The sequence below is a fragment of the Panthera tigris genome, chromosome B2 (genome assembly GCF_018350195.1).
Source record: "Panthera tigris isolate Pti1 chromosome B2, P.tigris_Pti1_mat1.1, whole genome shotgun sequence".
In the NCBI taxonomy this organism is placed as follows: Eukaryota; Metazoa; Chordata; class Mammalia; order Carnivora; family Felidae; genus Panthera; species Panthera tigris.
In genome coordinates this window covers 8,250,603-8,268,387 of record NC_056664.1, presented here as the reverse complement: position 1 = coordinate 8,268,387, position 17,785 = coordinate 8,250,603, and the positions used below count along the sequence as shown (strand labels likewise).

The following is a 17,785-nucleotide window of genomic DNA, read 5'->3' as shown; positions in this document are numbered from 1 at the left end:
AAACGTTTCTCATTCTACTTAGTAGAGAATGTAGAGGCTTTTACGTAGAGGCTGTCGTCCCCCTGTCCTCCTGGATCCTCATGCTTCTGGTTCTGTGGTCATATGTATTAATAATTTATAAATATTTTTGATAAAGAGGAGGAAATGCAGGTGAGGCCTCAGAACAGCCCGACTTTCCATTGGAAGGCCAAGCCCATTCAGCTCCCAAGAACAGGACAGGATATTTGCATCTGTATAAAAATATAAATATAGAATGCAAAGGAACACAAGTATCTTTTCAGAGAACATTAATCAACTACGTCCTTCAGGTCCTTCTCTCTTTCGGCTGAAAGAGCCATGAGTAGGACCAACGTGGTGGCTTCACAGGTCTGTGTTGGCAGGAGGAAAAGACCTCAGCAGAGGCTGAGTCCTGGAGCCCCCCTCTTCCTCCTCCAGGAAGCTTCACGGCCAGCTGGCCGTGAAGGGAGGTGCCCTGCACCCCTCTTCCCTGTAAACGTGGACTATTCGGCACTGCCTGCATTGAGCTCACCTGGTGGGATAATGAGACAATGGGGATTCACATGTGCCAGGAGTGGTGAGCACAATGTGCGCACACACACGCGTGCACACACACACGCGCACACACAATAACCCACATCCTGATCCCAGCAACCTGTGAATGTTGCCTGACATGGCAAAAGGGACTTCAGGTATGGGATTCAATTAAAGGTGGTGATGGAGAAATTATCCTGGATTATCCCCATGGCCCAATGTAGATCACAAGGATCCTTATCGAAAAGCCGATACTACTGGCTTTGGAAATGGAGGGAAGAGGCCACAAGTCAACGGATACAGGCCGCCTCTAGAAGCTAGGTAGAGAGCAAGGAAACCAGCGCCCCTCCCCGTCAACCCCCCAGAATCGCCAGAACAACGCAGCTCTGCTGACATCTTGATTTTAGAATCGCTGACCTCCAGAATTTCAAGAGAATGAATGTTACTAAAACCTGTGGTGCCTGGGGGGCCCAGTCGGTTAAGCATCCGATTTCAGCTCAGGTCATGATCTCGCCGTTCGTGAGTTTGAGCCCTGCACCAGGCTCTGTGCTGACAGCTCAGAGCCTGGAGCCTGCTTCAGATTCCGTGGCTCCCACTCTCTCTGCCCCTCCCCTGCTCATGCTGTCCTTCTCTCTCAAAAATAAAAAAAAATATAAAAAAAAAAAACACCTGAGGTTTGGGGGCGCCTGGGTGGCTCGGTTGAGTGTCCAAATCTTGATTTCGGCTCAGGCCATGATCTCAAGGTTTGTGGGTTCGAGCCCCATGTCAGGTTCTGAGCTAAGCATGGAGCCTGCTTAAGATTCTCTCTCTCCCTCTGTCTCTACCCCTCCCCAGCTTGCCATCTCTGTCTCTCTCTCAAATAAACTTAAAAAACTTTTTTAAACCTGAGGTTTGCGGTAATTTATTCAAGTAGTAATAGAAAGCTAATATACCACACTCCTTCTCCACTGGTAAGTTTTTCCCCATTGCTACTATTTTATATTTATGCTGTGTGTATAGATAATGTTTGACCCCCTGTTCCATTTGCCCAAGAATCTTATAAATACAAGAATAGGCACATGGCAGTTTGTATGGAAGACTGTCCATACCTGTATAAAATGTGAATCCCCAGCACTGAGGAACAGGTAGAAATGCAAATACTCCTTCAGCTAGCATTGCCCCCCCCCCCCCCCGGTCCATGCTGGGCCAGGGCGCAATTGGAGAGACCCCTTTCACGGAGTATACACAGGATCATGCAGGAGTAGAGAGGTGCCACTGACGGGTGCCATGGTGAGGGCCAGTCAGCAGGATACCCAGCCCCACGGAGGGAAGGACCTGAGTCCTCTGTCCTCTGGGGCGGGGCGATGGTTGAGAGAGCTTTTCCTACAGGAGGTCCTGTCTGACGGGGCCCTGGGAGAACAATAAGGAGGCAGGGGGAAGACCGTGGGTGGGGGGGAGCTGGCTGGTTCAGGCTGGGCACAGAGCAAGGGCAAGAAGGTTGTATGTACCTTTGTGGGATCGACAGTGACTTTTTTTCCCTCGTTTTTAGGTTCTTTGAAAAAAAAGTTTATGACAAAATTAAATATCAAAGGAGAAAGCAGATGTAAAAATGGGCCCCTGGCACGTCTGATGGCTGAATCCCGTGTCATAAATTGTGGAATTCGAGTTTCTTTTCATGTATGAGATGGTTTTAGTTGAGAGCCGTTCCAGAAGGCTCATTCCACAGAGTAAGAGCCCAGAGGGGAAAAGATGTCGGAGCAAGGGAGGCACAGTCCCTCTCTTGTGGGCGAGTGCTTGAGGGTGGTACCCAGGGCCGCACGTGTCCGTCTCACTTGGTACTTTTGCTCAGCGCTGGGGGAGGCCCTGGCCTTCCCCACGTCCCAAGTCCCACTGCTGGGCTGGGGTAAAATAGCCCTTTATCCACACCTTCTGTATCCCAGGCATCCACCAGGGCGCTGGGTGTGGTATTTTCCCCCCTTTCCACATCACCTAAAGGTAGATACTGAGATAGCTTTGCCTCATAGGAGAGGTAGCAAGGCTTAGGGAGTTTCCACTGCTTGCCCAAGGTCTCACAGCTGCTAAGTGTCTGAATTTGGATTCGGTTTCTGCCCTGTCGGAATTCGAAACCCATGCTCATTCGTTACACACCTTGTGTCCCCTGATGATGCATAAGGGACAAAAGTAGCATAAATCAATTAATCGTACTTGAGAAATAGATAACATAGTGACCTTATCATTTTACAAAGAGAACATCTTGAGGCAGTTTGGTATTTAGAACTGCAAACTACCACGGAATATTGTTAATCTTGAGTTTTATGTGCTCAAAAACTGAATATACAAATCTCATTCGATCCCCATAACAACCCCATGATGTGAAAATACTAATAGTACCTCTGTTTTTTTAGGTGATTTTATGTGGAAACAGAGAGGATGAATCATTTGTCCCAAAATCCTCTAGTAGAGATGGGATTAGAGTCTGGGACCGGCATACTTCCTGTCCCCAGAACTGGTGTCATTTGACATTGGTGCGTGCAATGTGACCGTGTGTGGGGCTCTCTCCCTTCCCTAGCAATGCCTGGGTAACCACCCAAGGAAGGGATAATTCAGGATGGACTGTTGTCACCATCTGACTAGACTGAGTTTTGTCTCTAAAGCCTTCGTTTATCTCCACCCGGTTGATCTGATCTGTAAAGCTCCTGAACATCAACATTCTTTTTGTTTGGCTTAGTTTTCAGAATATGTACTTGGTTCTACATTCACAGATTTCTTACATTAATAGGATTTAACAAACTAGACTTTTGAAAACTAGTAGGATATGTTAAGATTTAGCAAGTATAGGAGTGCCTGGGTGGCTCAGTCGGCTAAGCATCTGATTCTTGATTTCGGCTCAGGTCATGATCTTGCAGTTTGTGGGTTCGGGCCCCACATCAGGCTCTGTGCTGACAGCTCAGAGCCTGCTTGGGATTCTCTCTCTTTCTGCTCCCCCCCCCAATAAATAAATAAAAACTTAAAAAAAAAATTAGCAACATGTTTAGAAATTAATCAAGGAAGCAGTGAGATTTACAAGGGAGGGGAAGAGCCCATGTTAATCCAAGTTAACACTTTCTCAGAGTTGTCCTTAGTTTGTTATAACTGGATAAATATAAGGATCTTTATTGAACAAAGGTCACATCCTACCTCCTTTCAAATTTCTGTCTGTTTCAAAAAAGGCATTTGTAAGTGGAGTTTGATTTCTTAAAAAGTGTAAGTTTGAGAGTTGGTGTTGGTTTAGTTTTAATAAGCAGTAAAATTTCTCATATTGGGTGCGTTATAGTTTGAGAGAGAGAAGTGCGTCTTGAATTTCAAGAATTAATAAATTTTGGTAATAATGTTTTAAAGATTTAGTTCTTTTTATTTTTTTTTGGAGAGTGAACAAGGTGGGGAGAGGGGCAGAGGAAGGGAGGGAGAGAGAGAGGGAGGGGGGAAGTGGAAGGGGGAGGGGGAGAGAGAGAATCTTAAGTAGGCTCCATACTCAGCGCAGAGCCCGACGTGGGGCTCAAGTTCACAACCCTGAGATCATGACCTGAGCCAAAATGAAGAGTCAGACACTCAACCAACTGAGCCACCCAGGAGCCCCACTGACTTTTGGCAGTAATGTTAAAGAAGTTTAGGGAGGAATGGGGCGCCTGGGTGGCTCAGTCGGTTCAGCGTCTGACTTCATCTCAGGTCATGATCTCATGGTTTGTGAGTTCGAGCCCCACATCAGGCTCTGTACTGACAGCTCGGAGCCTGAAGCCTGCTTTGGATTCTGTGTCTTCCCTCCCTTTCGTGCTTCCCTTCCCTTCTCCTGCTTGTGCTCTGTCTCTCAAAAAAAAAAAATAAATAAACATTAAAAAAAGTGTTTTTTTAAAAAAGTTTAGGGAGGGTTTGAGCCTTCTGTCTACTTTCCAGAACTATCGACCATACTAACTTTTTCTCTAAGTCACTTACACACATTGTTCTCTGCGTGCAGTCGTGCACGCGCGCACACGTAAACTTTGACCTCACGATTGGGTATTGATCGTCACCTCACCTATAAGCACTTTTTATTTTAACTGCGTTATAGGAATGCCATGTTATTTCCTACTCGTGAATGCTCCTTCTCACTGTGTAGAGGTCTGCTGTGTTTGAGCATCTTGGACTTGATGAGAAAGTCCTTCTGTTTCCTGTATTTTCAAGTTTCTTTTCTTTCAGTGCCACAGCAATAGTGACAGCTGAAATACACAGAGCTTGCTGCCTGCTGATTACTGTCTTCTGAGAAACCTTTTTTTTTTCAACCTTATATTTAAAAATACATCATCAGACTCTCTTAATCAAGGTCTTGAATCGGTGAAAGGTGAAGACAGTAAAAGACGCACGGTGCGGTAGACAGACTAAATCTTCCTTCTCCTGCTGTGTTTTGATCTGAGGGAGACTGGCAGGTGAGGTGGGCTTCCTGGAGCTCGTGTGCGATTCTGTGGTGCAGACGCGGCCACTAGGAACGGGAGGGCGGCTTGTCACCAGAGCACTTTATATTCTGGTGTGTTTGGTATGTGATGGGGGTGTTGGGGGGGGGGGGAGGTTGAGTAATGCCCAGGGGAAAAAATGGCGATGTTGACTACAACTACAGCTGACCCACTATGGTCGTTTAATAAGTAACTTTCATATTTTGAGCAATTTTATGGCAAATGAGTTAGAAGAAGAAGAAATGTTGTGAAACCGTCAGAAGCCGAGGGTTTTTTTTTTTTCAGGCTGAGAGCACAGGCACGTTACCTGCACTGCAGCTTTGTGAAGCAGAATGTTTTATAAGCTCAACCAAATGCGTAAGGCTTTAAGACGTACCTCGCCCTGCCCAGGTCAGGCTGACCCCTGCCCCAGCTGGCAGCAGCAATCACCAAGTGACAGCGCCTTGAATGGCAGGTGCAGCACCAAGGTCCAGCATTCAGAGCCTGGGGTGGAACAGAGATGGATATTTCTAGAAGCTGGGAGAGGTTTCATTTCAGGGCCTCTCTTTGAGGGCCCCCTTCCAGGGCCCTGTACTTAATTTTGCATTCATATTTTTTTCTTAAAAAGAAAGCTTCCGTCTCTGTGTTATCCAGATCTATTCCTGGGTGAGGGTGTCTGTGATCCTCCTGAGGTCATACAGCATGAAGCGTGACGGGGGGGCTGCGTGCAGATGTGCACGGGGACCTCCACATTTCTCTGGGGAACGGTCTGTAGTCTTAGTTATGGTCTTCTAAACCCAAACTGAAGAAGCGTTGATTTAATTTCTAGAGGCGAGGTTTTAGGATTCGTGTAGATTAGTTCCCTGAACACATCATAGGCCACGTCGGTTACCAGGGACACGGAAGGGCATCTTTCTGACCGGTTGGATCTCATCTGGTCAGATGAGGATGGGGATCTCATCCCCCATTCATTCATTCATTCATTCGTTCATTCATTCACTGATTCACTGCTAAACATTTACTGAGTCCCTGCTCTATACCTGTAGTTGTGCAGTTTCAAGAGGCCAGAGGTGAGTTAGACAGCCTCCCTGCGTTGGAAGAAGCCCCATCGTTGATGTCATTGTAGTGCATCCATATGAGTGCTGTCCTTGAGATAGTGAGATGACTTTTATTCTTTTTTATTTAATTTCAGTTTTGTTACTTTACTTTTAATTTTTTTTAACGTTTAGTTTTTGAGACAGAGTGTGAGTGGTGGAGGGGCAGACAGAGGGGGAGACACAGAATCCGAAGCAGGCTCCAGGCTCCGAGCTGTCAGCGCAGAGCCCGATGCGGGGCTCGAACCCACGAATTGTGAGATCATGACCCAGTTGAAGTCAGACACTCAACTGACTGAGCCACCCAGGCGCCCCAAGACTACTTTTAGTCAAAATAAAAGTTTGTCCACATGTTCTTAACTCTAGCACATCACACAGAAAGCCGGATGCACAAGAGGATGGTCTTCTGGGGTGCAGGCAGGTTTGGGCGCACCTCTGTGCTCTGGCCGCTGCCCCCACTGCCTCGGAGGAGGAGAGCTCCATCTTCTGGGGTGCACGTCCCTTGTTGAGGGACGGACCCCGCAGGGCATCAGCCCAGGTACCTATGGGGCGCCGAAGTAAATAGCGATTCGACTGCCATTGGGTCGAGAGATTTATCCTTGTGGTTAACAGTTTCGGTGACTTTGCAATTAGTCTCCTACAGTCAGAGCAAGAAATGTTGCACATCCGTCACATGGAGGTATTAGGCAGTGGAGGCTGGATTGTAAAGGTGATTTTTTTATTTCCCCATTCCTAGTCTTGGCACCTCTCGTTAACTCCTCTGAACACAGGTCCTGTTGGTTCTCCGCCCAAAGTCCACCGTCCGTCCTATCCGTGCCTCCTGCCAGCATCCTAACGAAGGTGTCTGTCACCTCCCACCTCAGCTTGTCACTGGACCCTCTCCTCTCGTTCTCTCCCCTCCCTTCCACAGACCCTGCCCATTCCTGCCTCTGTTCCTTTCTGGAACGTGCAGTTCCAGTGCCTCTGCTGGCCCAGCTGCAGCCCGCACTTCCCACGCAGAGGACGAAGGTGTCAGCAGGGGGTTCTTGGGGAGCTTGGGAGGAAAGAATAAGCAAAATAATGTGTGCTTCTGTGTATTTCTCCACGCGTTCTTCCACGGACATGCCTTATGCTGTCCTGCCTCTGGGTCGCCCCCTCCTCCCCCTACTTTGTTCCTCCCACCCGTGCTCTTCTTCCCCACATCCTTCCCCTCCTCCCCTGCCCCCTCCCCCTCCCTCAAAATGTTGTTTCACGTTTCAGAAGAGGCACCGATTCTAAAGCCTGTACACAAGGCGGAAATCTTATATAATAGAATTTAAGTTACACTTTACAAAACCAGAGCCATCTTGAGAGCAGCCAGGTGCCTCCCCCCCTACTCCTCTGCACCCCCAGGAAGAAGCATCAGGGAACAGAGACCACCTAAAAAGCAGTGTGGCGGTGACTCCTCACTCTTCGTGCTCCTTCCAAGCAGGACTTTCCGACCTTGTCCATGCCTGGCGCACAGAGAAAGTGGTAGTGGCTACACTGCCCAGCGGAGTAAACGGAGGGAGCCGCATGTGGAGGGCCCGTCCCTCTGGCCGCCGAGACCCCTTCAGACCCCTCTGCGAGTTTGGGGCAGCCCTCCTGCAGCAGGGCCCCGGCTGGAAATCTCCACCCTGAGGGATACGTTTGTGGAATCAAATGGCTTCCACAGTTTTTCCTCTGTCCTTCTTTTGCCGAGTGGATGTGGTTGCATCCCTAAAAGTTAACGTTTTTCCTATGATTCCACTCTACATAAACGTTAGGCTTCATGAATTCTGCCTTGATTCTCCATAAACGCACACTCTGTCTTGTATATGTTGTGTATAATCTGGAAAATCATCAATTTGGTCTGACACTTCCAGGAAAGGAAATGTGATTTCCCCATACCTAACTTGAGGCCATCTGGCCCATGGTGCATGTCTGAATGTGTCTCTGTTGAAGTAGTAACTAAGTGATAGCTGCTTCTTACATCAAGCTAAAAAGCTTCTGCACAGCAAAGCAAACCATCAACAAAACAAAAAGGCAACCTACCGAATGGAGAAAATATTTACAAATCATCTATCTGATATGTGATAAGGGAATAATAACCAAGATATATAAAGAACTCCTACAAGTCACTAGCAAAAAAAAAAACCAATCTGATTACAAAATGGGCAGAGGATCTGAGTAGATATTTTTCCACAGAAGACATACACATGGCCGACAGGTACATGAGAGGCACTTAAACATCACTAATCATCAGGGAAACGCAAATGAAAACCACAGTGACACCTCATACCTGTTAGAATGGCTGTTATATCAAAAAGACAAATAACAAGCATTGGCGAGGATGTGAAGAAAAGGGCACTGTTGGTAGGAATGCAAACTGGTGCAGCCACTGTGGAAAACAGTCTGGAGGGTCCTCAAAAAATTAAAAACAGAACTGCCATATGATCCAGGAGCAGTTCCTCTTCTGTGTGTTTATCTGAAGAAAATGAAAACACTAACCCCCCTGTGTTCACTGTAGCCTTATTTATAGTAACCAAGGTATGGAAACAGCCTATGTGTCCATCGGTGGATAAATGGATGAAGAAGATGTGGGATGATATATATATGTATGTAACAGAATATTATTCAGCCATAAAAAGAGGGAAATGTTACCATTTGCAACAGCATGGATGAGCCTTTAGGGCAATATGGTAAGTGAAATAAGTCAGACAAGGACAAATACTGTGCGGGCTCAGTTACATGTGGAATCTTTAAAAAGACAAAACAAGCTCGTAGTTACAGAGAACAGATGGATTGGGGTGGGGACGGGCAAATGCCCGAAGGTGGTTAAAAGGCACAAACCTCCAGTTATAGTGTGAATGAGCCCTGGGCACATACTGTGCAGCGTGGTGACTGTAGTTAACAATACTGAGTTGTATATTTGAAAGTTGCTAAGAGAGTAAATCCTAAAAGTTGTCACAAGAATAAAATTGTAACTATGCGTGGTAGTCGATGTTAACTAGACCTCTTGTGGTAGCCATTTTGGAACATACAAAACATGATGAGGTTGTACACCTGAACGATAACAATGTCCTGTGTCGGTTGCATCTCAATAAAGACAAAAAAAGCTCCTTGTATAGGGACTCGTTATTTGATTGACATCACAGTAGGGCTTGTTTGCATCTTTTAAATCTTTTTTTTCCCCCCTCTATGTTTCCGTCTTCCTAGGAATTCAGAAATAGGCTTGGGAATCACCCGAGTTCAGTATCCCACACTTCTGCCGTCGGGCGAGACCTCGCGAGCTCCAGGATGGCCCTCCGCTTGCAAAATCTTCGTCAAGACCGTGCACTGAGGGTGTCCGTGGGCCTGGCTCTGTTGGCTCTTCTTCTCGCCTTTTTTTGTCAAAATCTCTAGTGAAAACACAACTAAATGAAACATTGGAGAAGAAGAAGAAGTTTCTAATTAAAATCTTCAGTGAACAGAAAAACAATCACATCAGTACTCCAAGAGCAGTCATTTATCCTGGTCTCCCTGCCTCTGCTCCAGCCACACTTTTTAATGAGGCTGATTGTGTCTCTCGTGGAGTTGGGCCATTGGTTGTTTGACCTAAAACCTACTAACTGTTGCCATGGCATATCTTTTAAATTAAGCTCCTTTTGGTTTATTTGCGGCAAGAAATGCAAGGGGTTGCATTTTCTTTCAACCTCTTGTCTTCAAGTCAGAACCTAATTACACAGTCATCTTTTCCTTGTGTGGGAAGAATTTTGAATTTCATTACCCCTTTAAAAATGTATCTTTCTCTCTCTGCTTTGTTTGGAGTCCCGGTGCTACGAACATCTTATTTTTCACAGCAGATGTGTTCCTGAAAAGTTTATAGAGAAACCTGCATTTGGAAGCAAGAATTCTTTTGGAAGGCACCGGGAGAGTCGCCAGTTCCAGGGCTCTCGGCGACGTTTTTGACAAGTGCAAGGAATCCCCCCACGTCTTCAGCACCCGCAAACTTTCAGAAACTGGATTTGTCTAAAACCAGCTGTGCCCCTTTTCTGACGTTTCTGATCGGTGACATCAAATATTTATTTCTACCTGACATCACTGGCCTTTACTAAATACAGTGACTTATTTCACTTACGTGAAAGGAGCTGACTTATGAAGCAATCTTACGAACATCAGAATTTAAATGTTATTTGGACGGTAGGGAGTCACAGGGAAATCGGGTGCCCTCTGGTTACCATAGGATGCTTCATCTTTAAACTCATACCCTGTTCAGCTCTTCTTTTTATGTCAAAATGTTTCAGCCTTTTATGTCTTTCGAGGCATCCAAATAAAATTTAATTATGTCATCAGTTGGTGAGTTTGGAAAACAAAACCAGTGTTAGTGCATTTCTCCAAACCCAGCATGTGCTTCTAAGAGGAAGTCAGGTTTCAAACGCGGAGGACCTGCCCGTGTCCCTCCCAGGGTCCCCAGCGGAGCATGCATTTGGGCTCACCCTGCAAGACAGCCTGGAGTCACGCGGTACGGGGCTTAAGAACTTTGCGCCCGTCACTGACTGGAGACCAGAACGGTGCTCCTGTCCCCCATCACCCTTTCCCCACTCTTGCCCTCCTACTCCCCCCTCCTGCTGTGTGCTTTTTCTTGCCTCCACTCTCCTTCCTTCAGTTGTCCTTTCCATGAAAGCATGACGGCCGTCCTGTAACAGCCCCAGCGCCCCTCATCAGCCGCGGTGGGGATTCTCAAGAATTGTTTCAGCCACACAGGGTGCTCCCCTCCCCACTTCCGCTGTTTCCTTCCCCCCAGTCGGGGTGCAACCTCATTCAGCTCTTCGGTTCAGAAAGCATGAAAAGCCCTGCAGCGGGGACCAGACCACACATGATCTCGTTTACCGTCCTGGTGACCAGTTGGCCAGTGGGGTGGCTGTGGTCTGAAAATCCAGCTTGCGGTTTTTCCATGACATCCTGCTGGAGGGAGGGAGGAGGGAGCGGGTGTGGTGGTCGCTGACAAGACCGTTCTCCTGTGGACAGGACAAGCCCCGGATGGGGGGGGGTGCTGCAGGAGCAGGTTTGGACGGCAGGAAAGCTCTTGCCTTTCCACGTCCTCTCCTCCCGGCCCGTACGGCTGCCGTGCGTCTCCCATCGGCCTGGAGTTCAGCCTGGCCTCGTGACCGGCGTTGGCCGTGGCCAAGGCAGTGGGAGCGGAAGGGTCGTGTCTTTGAGGCGGACGTGTTGAGTGGCCATGCACTCTTCCCGCCACAGGGGGGTGATTACAGGCACACGTGTCAGGATGTCCCCGAGGGAGTGCAAGGAGCAGGTGTAGACATGTGCTAGACAGGTGTAGAACAAGAAAGGAACTTTTGTTGGCTTAAGCCACTGAGACTGGGAGTTGTCAGCATAGCATAACATAGACTGTCCCGATTCAAACAAAAAGCCACGGGGCCTCTGGGTGGCCAACTAAGGCTCACGCTTCTTGAGTTCGAGCCTCCGTCAGACTGCGCGGATGGTGTGCAGCCTGCTTGGGAGTCTCTCTACCTCTCTCTGTGCCCCTCCCCTGTTCGTTCTCTCTCTCTCCAAAGAAATAAATAAACTTCAAAAAAAAGTCAGCCACGATAGGACAGTCGACTTGCAGTTTGTAAGCATAGCTCCTGTTGTGCTTATTTTCTTCTCGTGTTTGCTTTCAGGACCAAAGTCTTTTTTGGGTTTTTTAATGTCCTCCCTCCTGCCGAAAAGGAAACTCTGAAGGGATCCGTCTCGGTTCATTCAGGCTGCCGTTAACAGCACCGTAGACTGCGCGGCTTTTCACCAGCAGAAATCTATTTCTCCTGATTGTGTAGACTAGGAAGTCCAAGATCAGGGCCCTGGGGAGATTTAGTATTTCGTGAGGGCTCACTTCCTGCTTCATCGTCTGCTTGTGCACCTCCCACGGTAGAAGGGGTGAGAGAGCTCTCCAAGCCTCCCATTCGTGAGGACTCCACCCTCGGGACCCATTCAGCTCCCAGAGACCCCACCTCCCACCGTCACGCGTCTACATAAAGAAGATTTATTGATCAAGTTTCTTTTCCCTTCCTTCCCCTCCCTCTCCCTCTTTCCTTCCATCTTCCTTGGTTCATCAAGTGTAAGGTAGATTAGGATCATGTAAAATATTCTTTGGTGAAAACTTTGCTCTGTTTCTGGGAAAATGTGTCTAAACATCAGATTCCCATATGTCTTTCCGTCAAAACATGCTTTTCTGCCGACTTCAAGCCAGGTTGAAATTTTTAGTCATAAAGAGAGGGTTGGAGTTACAAATGAGGCTTTAAGAGGTTTTATCATTATAAAACAAACATAGAAGAAAGCAAAGGAAGGGAAAGAGGGAGGGAGGGGAGGGGAAGAAAAGAGAGAGAGAGGAAAAAAGAGAGGGAAAAAGATATTCTTAAGATTTGCCTGGCCCCTGAGGCACCCCAGGATATTTTAAATTTTTGAGGGAAACACCGACATCTGTCAGATACTGTGCAAACTACTCGCTCAAAATGGTTCAGTTTCAACATTGGAGTGCACGCTTTTTGAAGGTGCCATGTTTAAGGCCGGATTTTAGGCAGTTGCTGTGACAAAAAGCAAGTATCAAGTGAAAATGTGGAACCAGAACTGCAGATGATTTTGTTTCAAGGTTTGAGAAGTTGTGCAGTGCCCCATAGATGCACAGCTTCCGTTAATAAGTAATTATGGTAAGTTTGGAATAAAAGAACTATGTATTTCAATATACTTGTATTTTTTTCGCACAGATTTTGTAAGATAGTAAGACACAAGTATGTACTAAGTTGTTAGTACCTACCTACTTAGTAAAGAGAACGGTTAGCTGTTTCTTTTGGTCTAGGGGTGCCATGAGTCAAGAAAGCTTGAGAACCGGGGCGCCTTGGTGCCTCATTCTGTTGCGTCCAACTTCGGCTCAGGTCATGATCTCACGGATCGTGGGTTCGAACCCTGTGTCCGCTCTGTACTGACAGCTCGGAGCCTGGAGTCTGCTTCAGATTCTGTGTCTCCTCCCTCTCTGCCCCTCCACTGCTCATGCTCTGTCTCTGTCTCTCTCTGTCTCAAAAATAAATGTTAAGAAAAGAAAAAAAGAAAAGAAAAGAAAGCTTGAAAACCTCAGCTCTATGGGGCAACCTTTTTGGGATCCATGCCAAATTTATATTTAATCTGGGGTCCTAACTATTTGTCAAAATATTTTTTTTTTAGTTTTTTAATTTATTAATAGCACGTGTGTGATGAATTTGCACTTGCCTTTCCATCGAGCTAGCATTTATGGTGTTGAAACTATAAAATTTGAGTTAAGAAACCATAAAGGAGTCAAGGATCTGAACCAACTAGGTTCAGACCTCAGTACAAATTGGAGGCAGATAGTTTAGGGAAAGAGCGTGAGGTTTTTGACATCAGCAAAAGTTCGGGTTAAGTTGCAGCCAGGTCACTTTCTGAAGCTCATGTAAAATAGGGACACGATCCCACCGCAGGGTCATTGAAAGCTGAAATGGGATCACGTATATCAAGTAGTATGTCCTTGGCACACACAGTTTTTTTTCCCTTTTCATGATTACTTTAGCCATTTAAACATGCAAACCAATTTTATAAATAGGGTTAGGTGGTTTTCAATTCTGATATTAACTCACGACCACCCAAAAGAATTATATATGGAATAAAAAGATTCTTGCCTCAAGGGACTTAAGCTCTAATTCTAACAAATGCAGCAAAGGAAGAAAAATTCAAAGAAAATGGATCGCAGCTGTATTTGAGGAGATCAAATTAATGAACGGTGTGGGGCCCAGATTTGGGTGGCCGATCTGAGATCAAGAAGGAGATTTTCTGTGGCCAAAGATGAAAAGAGCAAGCAGACTAATAGGAGACCTAGAAGTCATACCCTCCCCCACCCTGCCTTGGGGGTAAAAGGAAATGCAGACACTATTATTCTTCATTAGTTTTCTGTCAATTATTTCCTACCAGTACTGTTTCCTGGGGTTCCATAGCCAAAACATCCCAACTGTGTAGAGTTTGAAGCAAAGAGTTTCATTTGGCCTCTTGCAGTCTTCCTGGTTTATGGACATCTGAATACACTTATGAATACTGATGGGCAAGTGCCCAGAAAAAAATATTTATGTAAATATACATATATATATATATATATATATATATATATATATATGCATATATATATTTAAAATATACATTTAAAAAATACATTTTACATTGTATTTTTAAAATACAATATACATTGTAAAAAATACAACCTTGGATCAAGGTCAGAGAAAACTTGGAATCCAGAAAAGCCTAAAGAACTACAAATTTTAACACCTAGGTTTATGTAATCTGCTTTTAATATGCCTACTTAATAACAGTAACTATAGATGTTATTCCAGACTGATTCCAACATCCAAGCTTTTAACTTGTTTTTACCCCCAATTTCCATAAAAGGGAATAAGACACATGTGGTTTTTAAACAGAGCAAGAGAATTTCAAATAAATATAAAGCATGTTGTTTAGTTAAGACTTGTTATGCTTAGGTCCAACCTTTGTGAACTAAAACATACCATCCACATACTGTATGCATAAGTATCGAGGCTAGTTACAAACCACAGCTTACTTTTTAAGTTGTGTTATCTCCCTCAGAGTCACTTTAGAATGACTCTGACGGCACTCACTCCTGAATGTAGTTCCTGGTGCTATCTTGTGAGTCTCTGCCCTTCCAGGATGAATTTGTGTGATGCCTTTACTCTTGCAGGTGTGATCTGTTTTGAAATAGCCAGAAGTAATTTAAACATCTGGTGAGTGAAGATTAGATTGAACTAAGTGTATTGGTAGGTGTCCCTGGGAAAATTCTTTTGTGGAACTCGGCCCTCTTAAGAAAATGCCTCGCAGCAGGACTTTCTTCCCTTAAACGCTAGACTTTCCCCTGAACAGCATGAACAAAAAAAAAAAAAAAGTCCAGGAGCAAATGGATTCACAAGTGAATTCTACCAAACGTAAAAAGAATAATTAACACCAGTACTTCTCATCCACTTTAACAAAATGAAAAAGGAAGGAATACTTTCTAACTCATTCTTTGGGGCCAGCATTACCCTGACGGTAGAGCCAAATAAAGAAAAGAAAATTGAAAGCCAATGGCCCTCATGAATATAAATGCAAAAATACTTCACAAAAGTACTGAGCAGATCTGCAAGTTGATTTCAATAGCATATTAAAAGGATTATCTACCATGACCTAGTGGGATTCATCCCAGGAATGCAAGGGTGGTTCAACATAAAATCAATCAACATTACATATCACACTAATAAAATGAAGGCGGGGGGGGGGGGGGGGGGACATTTGATCATCTCAACTGACACAGCAAAAGCATTTGACAAAATCCAGCACCCTTACATGACAAAAACCTCTTAGAAAACTAGGAGTAGAGGGGAAACTCCTCAACATAAAGGATATTTATGAAAACACACAGCTCACACCATACTCAGTGGTGAAAGACTAAAAGTTTTCTCCCTAAGATCAGGAACAAGACAAGGGTGCCTTTTTTCACTGCTGCTATAAAACATTGTGCGAGAGGTTCTAGTGAGAGCTATTAGCCAAGGAAAATAAATAAAAGGCATCCAAATTGGAAAGGAAGAGGTAAAACTGTATTTGCAGATGACATGATCCTATGTGTACTGAATCCGGAAGAATTCACAAGAAAGCTGTTAGACCTAATAAATTTAGCATAGTTGTAGATTGTAAGATCAACACACACAAATCAGTTGTGTTTCTATACACAGCAGTGAGCCATTTAAAAAGACGTCAGAAAGCAATTCCATTTACGATAACATCTAAAGAATTAAATACTGAAGAATAAACCTAACAAGGGAGTTAAAAGACTTGCATGCTGAAAACTATAAACCATTGCTGAAAGGAATTTTTTTAATATCTAAATAAATGTAAAGATATCCTATGTTCACATCTAGAAGACTTAAAGTATCAACACTACCTAATGCAAGCTACAGATTCAATGTAATTGCTATCAAAACAACACCCCCCCACTTTTTGGCAGAAATGGAAAAACCAGCCCTCAAATTCATATGGAATGCAATTGCCGAAACAATCTTGAAAAAGAAAAATAAAATTCAAAGACTAACAAATACTTAATAACTTCAAAACTTACAATATGGCTACAATAATTAAAACAGTATGGTCCTGGCACAAGAACAGACATGCAGATCAATAGAATAGAACAGAAATCCCAGAAAAAAAATTTCACTTATATGGTCAATTGATTTTTGACAAGACCAGTAAAAAAGGACGGTCTTTTCAACAAATGGTTTTGGGAAAACTGTATATCCACATACAAAACAATAAAGTTGGACTTTTACCTTACTCTATATATGAAAATTAACTCAAAGGGGCTAAACGACCAACATAAACTTAAGAGCTAAATTTATAAAACCTCTAAAAGACAAAACATTGGGGAAATTCTTCATGACTTTAGATTTGGTAATAATTTCATACATGTGATACCAAAATACAGGAAACAAAAGAATAATTTTGGGCTTCATCAAAATTAAGAACTTTGTACATCAAAGGACACAAGAAAGCACACAGCTATCAAGCTATCAAGAAAGCACAAAGACAGCCTACAGAACGGGAGAGAAAATATTTGCAAATCCTATCTCTGACAAGAGATTAATAGCCAGAATATACATTACTCAACAACCCAAAATTGAACAACCCAATTAAAAGTTGTGTAAAGGACTTGAGTAGACATTTCTCCAAAGAAGATACACACGTGGCCAAGAAGCACAGGAAAAGATGCTCAATGTGCTAAGACATTAGGAAAATGCAAACCCAAATCACAGTGAGTTATTACTTCGTACCTGTTGAGACGGCTGCCGTCAAAAGAGACGTTGACGGTGTAGAGAAGCTGGAACCCTTACATGTTATTGGCGACAATGTAAAATGGGTCCGCCACTGTGGAAAATACCTTGGCAGTTCTTCAAGATTGAAACCTGGAACTGCCATATGACTGGCAGTTACATATATGGTCCAAAAGAACGTAGGGACTCTAACGGATACCTATATACCAGTGTTTTTAGCAGCATTATTCACAGTAGTCAAAAGGTAGAAACAACTCAAATTGTCATTGGTAGATGAATGCATAAACAAAATGTAGTATACAATGTTACCTTGAAAAGAAGTGAAATCCCGACAACATGCTATAACATGGATGAACCTTGAAAACATTATGCTTAGTGAAATAAGCCAGACACAGAAGGACAAATATTGTGTGATACCACTTCCAGGAGTTACCTAGACTAGACAAATACGTAGATACAGAAAGGAGAATAGAAGTTGCCAGGAGCTGAGGGGAGGAGGAAAGAGGGAGTTACTGTTTAATGGGTACAGAGTTTATGTTGGGTATGATGAAACAATTTTGTAAAAAGATAATGGTCATGCTTACATACACAAGCACTGTGGCTTTATTTAATGCCACTCAATTATGCACTTAGAAATGGTTTCAGTGATAAATGTTTTGTTATGCTTATTTTGCCAAATTACAGTAGAAAAGTGCACTGTGAATTTGAGAAAGAGTATAGCTAGATATTAAGAAATAAGCTCAGGTTGGGGTGCTTGGGTGGCTCAGTCAGTTAAGCGTCTGACTTAGGCTCGGATCACGATCTCATAGTTTGTGCGTTCGAGCCCCGCATCGGGCTCTGTGCTGACAGCCGGGAGCCTGGACCCTGCTTCGGATTCTGTGTCTCCCTCTCTCTCTGCCCTTCCCCCACTCGTGCT

The 17,785-nt window shown here is 44.4% G+C and overlaps 1 protein-coding gene across 4 annotated transcripts in view; it reads left to right on the top strand.

The window, feature by feature from the left end:
* CDKAL1 (CDK5 regulatory subunit associated protein 1 like 1) overlaps nucleotides 1–17,785 on the top strand; it is a 703,328-nt gene that overhangs the window by 642,824 nt on the left and 42,719 nt on the right. For 2 of the 4 annotated variants that reach the window (XM_007074528.3, XM_007074529.3), the window contains exon 16: nucleotides 9,242–10,356. The exons of the other annotated variants lie outside the window; for them this stretch is intronic. In XM_007074528.3, the coding sequence (XP_007074590.1) occupies nucleotides 9,242–9,427 (186 nt within the window). In that variant the 3' untranslated portion in view covers nucleotides 9,428–10,356. Of the gene's footprint in view, nucleotides 1–9,241; nucleotides 10,357–17,785 lie in introns of those variants that run through there. 4 annotated transcript variants of the gene reach the window in all.